The 8787-nt window shown below is 30.9% G+C and overlaps 1 protein-coding gene across 1 annotated transcript; it reads left to right on the top strand.

The window, feature by feature from the left end:
* Window positions 1-3600: 3600 nt before the first annotated feature.
* LOC125859985 (uncharacterized) lies at window positions 3601-8126 on the top strand. The gene is made up of 6 exons (XM_049539848.1): window positions 3601-3816; window positions 4861-5090; window positions 5188-5446; window positions 6704-6883; window positions 6958-7113; window positions 7738-8126. Exons 1-6 carry the CDS (start codon window positions 3787-3789, stop codon window positions 7903-7905), a joined length of 1023 nt encoding a protein of 340 aa, XP_049395805.1. The 5' UTR covers window positions 3601-3786; the 3' UTR covers window positions 7906-8126.
* The last annotated feature ends 661 nt before the right edge of the window (window positions 8127-8787 follow it).

Below are 8787 nucleotides of genomic sequence, written 5' to 3'. Positions count from 1 at the left end.
GAGTGCTGTAACTTTCATATTGCATCTACTTTGTATTATGTGGTGGATTCAGATCGATCCATGATGCCTACGCTAGTAAGTGTTGTTTATACTGTTACTACTCTTACTATGCCACTTTGTATAGTTTGGTTCCAGAATTCAGTGATGTTCCGTAGGTAAAGACGAATACGATGGTGATCTCTGACGGTTTCTACTCTTCTTCCCTTATAGTGGGAGCTGGTCATAATTCATTTAGTCATTGTATCTCCTGTCGCTCTTGTACCTGTTTAAACTAGTTTCTTGGAAATATTAGTTGGTATCTTGTATATATATCCATGAAAATTTCGAAAAGATAAACGTAAAAAAATAATAATAGTCAATTCCTGATTTGTTGAGAACTTCAAGACTGAGTAGATATATAGATAAATCCTCCCTTGACCGATGCTAATAGGAAACGTAGATAAGAAGATTAATTAAACGTTAATTAATAAAAAACCTTTAATGTAGGTTGAGATTTTAGCGTCATAGGATATGATTAATTAATAACCATAATTGCAACGTTGGAAATTAAGTATCACAACTCTTTGATTAACTTATTCAACCCTTTTTGTCCATTTCAATTACATCATTTTTAGTTTAAACTATTGAGCATTTGTGAGCATGATTGAAACAACTTGATACCAACTACTATATATATATATATGAAAGACTTAATTTAAATATTTTGATATAGTAAGACATTTTTACATTACCTATATGCATGCGATTTTAGTTTGTTATAATAATATGTAATTTACCTTTTTTTAAAAGTAATTAATTACACTTTTTATAAATGATTATTGGTGATTATTCTTTAGGTGACATGATAGTATATATATAAAAAAGTTACACCATTATTGCATAGATGTTAATTTATTACCAATTGCTCAAAGTACATTAAAACCAATATATTATTTTTCTTAATTTCCGACCCTTATTGTTTATATTAATTTTCTTGAGGTTCGATACTTATTTTAAAATTTGATTAATTTAAATTTGTGTTTTGTAAGGACCATGGATCAGAAAACTTTTGTACTTCTTATTTAAGAAAAAGATGAAAGAGAAAAAAAGTAGAGGAAAACCAAAAAGAAAGGAAGAAGAGTATCAATTAACTTCTTTTTATTTTTTACTTGATGAATATTTATAGTTGGACTCAATTAAATTTGACCTTGTATCGGAAAGTGTCACATTAAGGATAAAGTTCCTCTTAACAAAATGGGCTTTGTATCCAATATGACTTAATCTCGAAATTTATAACTAAGAACAAAAAAATACTTATCAGTCCATCACAAACATCCTTGTTGGTCAATCATTAATTATCATCATCATCGTCTTGATACCAAGTAAGTCATATATGTCAATTCAACAACTAAAATGAAGTTAACGATTATTGTAAAACGAGGACCGCAAATTATTCATGGTGGGTTATGTAGTCAATTTCTGTATTACCTAAGAAGATTAAAAAGAAAAAACCTAATCCTTTTTTTATGGTGACTAAAAAGAAATATTTCGTCGTAAGCAAAATATGTGTTTTTGTCATTTGAGAACTATAATATTAAATGTATTAATTATGTCATGTTAATTCTTGTTTAACTTCTAATCAAACTAATAATATAGAAAATTTCCTATACTATCAGGTTTGTACAAGATAACTACATATATAGGTAATTATTCATAATAAGTGAGATTAACCACATCAAGAAAATACATTCGATAAAATAAAAATTATTTATAATGCAATGTATATAAGTTAAATCATAATATACATATATATATATATATATATATATATATATATAAATTTTTTACAGGAAAAGACTCTTCATTCTTTTTTTTTTTTTTTAAATGTAATTAATTAGCTTATATGATGTTTACATGCCGTACATTCTAAGACAAGTAGAGCTTAAGTTAATTACTAAAAATCAATTACCATCAAAACGCCTAAAGGAAAATTAAATCTTGCTAATGTAATTTAGGATTAATTAGACCCAGGCTCAAAATTAAGCAAGAGTCTCTCTAAGGTCACAAATAAGGTAATTAAATCCAATTTTAGGTCAGAAATAGGCTTTTTAATTTAGATACAAATTGTCCAACCACTTTTAGGTCACAGATAACGTAATATCTTATCCTTATTTTCCATCTTCCACTTCTTCCTTGAGAGATCATTTTCTTCTATTCAATTTTCTTTTTAAAGAATTTTTTTTACGTAATAAAATCTACAAATTTTCTTTTTCGATTAACACATTACAAAGCTTACAATTATTTGAAGTTTTTTTTTTTATATATTGATGTTTGGTTTCCTCTCCTATTTTATCACTTAATATTAAAAAATATACTACATTTTTGTGGATCAACATTTCAAAAATACTTGATTATAAATCATAAAAATGAAAAATGATGTTACAAATCGTATTGATATTAATTTTCATTTTATACATGAACACATATATCCACAGCGTGAACCAGCTTGCTAATACACTCATCAAAAACACAATCTAGTAACCTAATTAGAAACTATAAATTTTTCAATCTAATATTATTTTACCTTTCTCAGAATATTCCTTAAGTATTGTAATTGATTTATATATATATATATATACGTTAAAAGTTTTTAAATATTTAATTTTAAACCCAATTATTATCCTATATTAATTTAAGATTATTATTCAAATTTATGAATTTATGAATTCCTCACAAAATAAGGATAAAATTGGCTTACACTCCAACATCCTCTTACCATATAATAAGGATAAAATATGCTGTACTCTAACCTCATCACACCACAAAATAAGAATTTTTTTTTGTTTACGCTCTAACTTTCTCATATCACAAAATTAGGAAAAAATGTGTTTACAATCTAACCTCTTCATAATATAAAATAAGAATAAAATCCATCATACATTCTAACCTCATTATACCATAAAATAAGGATAAAAAATCGATTTACACTCTAATTTTTCATACCTCCCTACATTTTAACTTCATTGTATCATAAAATAACAATATAATTTGTTTACACTCTAACTTTCTCATTCCATAAAATAAGGATAAAATCTGTTTATAATCTTACCTTCCCGTACCATAAAGTAAGAATAAAATCGGCCTATATTTTAATTTTATCATACAACAAAATAAAGATTAAAAAATCTATCTACTCTTAACCTCCTCATACCTAATATCCGATAAAATTTACCTACATCCTAACTTCATTAAATAAATCACAAAATAAGATTAAAATCTATTTATACACCAACTTCGTCATACCATAAAATTAGGATAAAATCTGTTTGCATTCTAACCTCTTCATACTATTAAATTTTTTAAGGAAAAATCTATTTACACTTTAACCACTTGGTACCATAAAATTTATTTACACTCTAACCTCGTCATTAAATCACAAGATAAGGAAAAATCTATATTTTTTATGCTTTATTTATGAAATTATACTGAATATATTATCGGGTGTTAAATGAGTTTGCTCTGCCGAATCCCACCGTTAAACAAAGAAAAATAGAAAAAGAAAGATGGTGCTTGTGTGAGTTGGACAGCGGCAAAATCGAGAAATATTATTATAACATTTTAAACTAAAATGGCTCCATGTAGATTACGGCATTAATACAAGTAAAGAAGACAAGCTCCATACTTCCAAAAACACTTGTTCTCACTATAAATTCATTCAAATAAAGCTTCCAATTTCACTAAATGAAGGGGTCTCTGTATATTTGAGGATTCTGTAGAAAGACCCTTTTGATTTATAGCTCAACTATAATGGCTGAAGAAATTTGTTTCTTTACAAAGGTATGCTTTTTTTCTCTTTATTTTTGAGTATATTGTGTATGAGATCCAGCTAAAAAGTACTTCTTAGTGAGTTTTACAATCTTGTTGAAGCTGAACTATCCTCCCCTCTACTAATTGGTTTCTGGGTTTTTGCAAGAATGTGAATTTATGGTGGACAGCTGGTTTCAATGAGAAATTTACTGTATTTTTGTGATCTGAGTTTTGATTTTTTTTTGGTTTTTGTTTTGGGGTTTCATTTTCTTGGTTTCGCATTAAACAGAGTGAAAGAAAAATAATTTGTTTTTTTTTTGCTGTTTGTTCGTGGGGTTGTTGTGAAATGCAATTTTTCAGCTAAAATACTTACTTGAGTATTGGTTAAGTTCTCAAAGAAACGATTATCTCATGTTTGACCTTAGATTTTGAAGTTGAAACTTGAAGATTTGAGTTTCTGAAGTTGTGATTTTCGAAATTTGAGGTTGTGTTTGGATATGTAATTTACTTGGAAAAATTTGAAATGTTGTGAATGGAAGTCCCCAAAACTCTTTTTTAGAACTTGAGAATATTTGAAAATGAGATTTTTAAATTTGGTGGCTAAACAAACATTTGAAGATAAATTTTCAAGAACTACCCCAAAAATTTATGGCCAAACAGTAGCTAAGGAAAATGTATTGCTGGTGAGAACATTTTCATATTTTCTTTTTGATGGTCCTTGACTTCCTGGAGGTAAATTTTATGGAATAACTCAGATTGACATGTTATAGTCTCATGTTCAATTGATACATTATATGAAAAATAACTTGTGGTTGTTCAATAACAGTTTTCCTTGTCCCTCAAGCCTTTTAAGTTTAATTGCTCAATAGGCCGTGATTAGAGGTTATGTTGCTCGGACACTCAAAAGTGTTGCCACACCGTGTTGGATCCTCCAAAATGCACTACTTTTGGAGGATCTTACACGTACCCGATGAAATCTTTGAAGAGTCTGAGCAACATAGATTAGAGGTGTATTTGTGTTGCAATTTTGTTTTCCACCTACTTCATTATAGCCTTCTTTTATTTGAATGTCAGGATGCTCTCATCATAAAACCTCCCAAGAAATCTCCGGCATTGTTAAGGATAATAGTTATAGTGTTTGCAATGGTTTGTGGTGTTTATATCTGTTCAACCTGTCTTAAACAAAATAACACTGAGACAACAAGAAAACTCTTGAATATTGAAGTTGTAGAAAGGCCTTGTCATGAATATGATCGATCTCAGATTCCGTACTTGCATTATCCTAAACCGAAAACCTTTAGCAGGTAGGTATTTGAGTTAGTTAGATTTGCTTATTAATCTTCAGTCTTTCTGCAAATTTGTCTTTTTAGTCATTTCATCTCCTTTGGCTATCTATTGTAGGGCTGAATGTTCCTGTAATCCTGTACGTCTGTTTGCCGTTCTGTCAGCACAGAGGTCTGGGAGTGGATGGTTTGAGACACTATTAAATAGTCATATTAATATAACCTCCAATGGTGAAATTTTCTCTGTCAAAGAGCGAAGAGAAAATGCTTCCTCAATCCTGAGGACTTTGGACATGGTTTATAATTTGGATTTGATCACCAGTGCTTCCAAGAATCACTGTTCAGCTGCAGTTGGCTTCAAATGGATGCTTAATCAGGTAAAATCATTTTGTTAATTCACATGCTTTCTGTTCCATGTCTTAAACTTAAAGTTTGGCTAAGTTGTAGCCAGGGATAAAAATGTCGAGGAAGGGTAGACATTTTTGATCAATAGTTGATCACACTTGAAGAAAGTGGTTTATCTTTTATGGTTCTTTCATAGTTTTGAGATTTTCAGACAACTTAAATGCAAACACCAATAGACTCCTTGAGATAGGGAGATCCTTTGCCTTTTGAAACACTTAGTTGTCAATAGTGGATGGCGCCTTTACCTTAACAGAGCTTTTTGAGAAATGGAATGGGCAGAGAACGCTCAACTCCGTTTGGCGTTTGGAATAGTGCTATGGACGCTTAATATTATTGTAAGTAACTTTGTATAATGTTATAAAGTTGGCTAAGGATTAGCATTGGCTGGTTTTGATTTTTCATGTCCACAATAAAAGTAGAATACCCTTTGTAAAGCGCTAGAATTTATTTTCGGGAGATTCCAATTCCTTGTATTGTTTTGGAGAGGATTTGATCTAAATCGTTATCTTTTCATAAATTGTTTTAAAGTTTTCATCTGGCTACTGATTGTGCCACAAGAAAACTTTTGGCTGAGTTAGATTTGGTCAGGTTGTGTCATTTAGATTAAAAAATTATTATCTCACCATATAAGATTTATATTGTACTTGAGAACCTTTAGCTTTCTATACAGCATTGCATATACTCCCCTCCCCGTTTCAATTTGTTTGTCTAATTTTGACTTGACACGAAATTTAAGAAAGTAAAGAATACTTTTGAATCTTGTAGTCTTAAACTAAAGATATGTAGAATGTATCAAAATGTCTTTTAATCTTATGGTATTAAACCTGCCACATGAAAAGTTGAAACTAAAGAGTTGCCAAAAAGGAAAAATAACATTCTTTTTGAAACGGACTAAGAAAGGAAAGTAAGACGAACAAATTGAAACCAGAGGGAGTAATAAAATCATGGTAGAGATCCATTTAGGATTAGTATTGTTGATCGTGCATCAAGTGAATGGTATTTTGAGATTACGTCTCATCAAATTAGTTGGTGTATTTGTCAGCACTCATCTGTGTGCGGCGTAACAGAAAAATGTGTGCTTTGTATAACAGCTCTTATAAATATGCTACATTTTGTTATTTACAGCCTTTCTTGCGTAGAGTATGATCTAGCAGAATATTCGATATACAATGTCTTCAGTCTAAATGCTTATCCCGGAAAAATTGACTGACCAATCTTGACAAATGCAGGGGTTGATACAATATCACAAGGAAATCGTTGAGTACTTCAACAACAAAGGTGTCTCCGTAATATTTCTTTTTAGAAGGAATCTGCTGCGCCGTATGGTTTCAGTGCTTGCGAATTCCTATGATCGTTATGCTAGACTCTTGAATGGAACACACAAGTCTCATGTGCACTCAACTGAGGAGGTAACCCCTTCAATCCATTACTCCCTATTGTGTCATAAGACTATACAGTCTGATCATTTTGCGGCTTTTTCTAGGCTTCCACTCTTGCAAAGTATAAACCAGAAATCAATACAACATTATTAATCACAGATTTGAAGAGAATGGATGCGTCAACCAAGGAGGCATTGGAGTACTTCAACAGTACTCGGAGCATATTTTTGTATTATGAAGATCTTATCAAAGACCACACGGTAAGAATATACATTTCTGAAACTATAAGTCTATAACCATTTTGTCATGAATCACTGCATGTATTTAAAGCCAAGAAGTTTAGATAATTTCTCATATGAACTGATATATCTAGTCAAGTTTCTTGTTCACATTGTATGCACTCTGTTGAATTTTCCCTAAGCAAAGAAATTTGCCTCTACTGACTCGAAACATTTTGATTTACCCTCTTTTATACTTCGGTTCCATTCATACCCTTGCCATTAGTAAGTCGTCTCATATTTGTCCTTGACTTTTGAAGGTGTTCCAGTGTGGACTTCAGGACGAAGGTCCAAATTTACTGAATTGTCTTTTATATGGTTTGAAATTACCCTCTGTTATACTTCTTGTTGGAGCTCCCTTAGAGTCCAGCAGTTACTAGTCAATTTGCTAACGGTAAAGATATGACTTGCAACCAAGTATAACAAAGGATAAAATTAAGACGTTTCATATAGTAGAGGATAGTTTTTGGCCCTTCTACTTTCTTTACTTGACCAACTGTCTGGGCACTAAATGACTGAAGGGCTAATTCATTCATTCGTTTCCCTTGTTATCCGTAAATATACTTGTTCTTTTGTGTTGCTCATTATTTTCTGGATTATTTGCAGAAATTAGAAGACGTTATAGAGTTTTTAAGATTGCCACAAATGAATTTAACTAGCCGCCAAGTTAAGATACACAGCGGACCACTGCAGGAACATGTCAAGAACTGGGATGATGTGAATAAGACATTAAAAGGAACAGCTTATGAGAGTTTCCTCCGATCTGACTATTAAATTTTTCGCCTTTGTTTTTTGATGAAGGGGGAGATGTAGATATAAAGAGAAATCTAGTTTAGCTCCAGTTTTTCTTTTCTTTCCACATTGCAAGTGTAAGTATAAAATAGTTGTCTTCTTTTATCATCCAATCTTTCAATGTTGCTGGTTTCTAATCTCTTCTGTAAGTTAACTATGAAAAGACTAAATGTGCCAATTGGTGCATGTGATGAAAGGTTCTTCAACTTATTCATTACTTAGTAGTATGGCATTTTGATCATTTTTTTCCCATCAGGTATTCAGTATCCATATTGAAGTCTAACTAAATTTGGATTTGCGCCGGAAAGTCCCATACTAGGGGTAAAACACTCCCTAACAAAGGTGACTTTGTATTTCGAGAGACTCAAACCCAACATCTTTGGTTAAGAATGAATGAGTACTTACAATTCCACCACAACTCTTGTTGGTAGTATTTTGACCATTTAAATATTCTCTGGATGATATATAAGAATATGTGTTATATTAAGGAAAATTCTACCTAATTATAAATATATTTCTATCTTATATACCAATCTACTCTATTCTAAGATACGGATACATAGGGAGAGAAACATGGGAGAGAGGAGAAATGTAAGCAAGAGAACTAGTGTATTGTAGATAGATGCAAATCCCGTTTGGGTAAAATGTATCTAAAAAAAATTACACCTAATTTGATCCGCATATATTAGATACATATATCTTGCGAATGAAAAGTAGTACGGAAGGTAATTTTTCAGAACTATTGTGAGGGGACCTAAGCTAGTGAAATTCGTGTTGTTTGCTCTTATAATGTTGACAACTGACCCATTTCATTTGGGTCCATATTTATCAAGTTCTCTAAGGTTTTAAGTAATTTTTTATTTT

The sequence above is a fragment of the Solanum stenotomum genome, chromosome 3, assembly GCF_019186545.1.
Source record: "Solanum stenotomum isolate F172 chromosome 3, ASM1918654v1, whole genome shotgun sequence".
Classification (NCBI taxonomy): Eukaryota; Viridiplantae; Streptophyta; class Magnoliopsida; order Solanales; family Solanaceae; genus Solanum; species Solanum stenotomum.
This window is presented reverse-complemented; position numbering and strand designations above follow the sequence as displayed.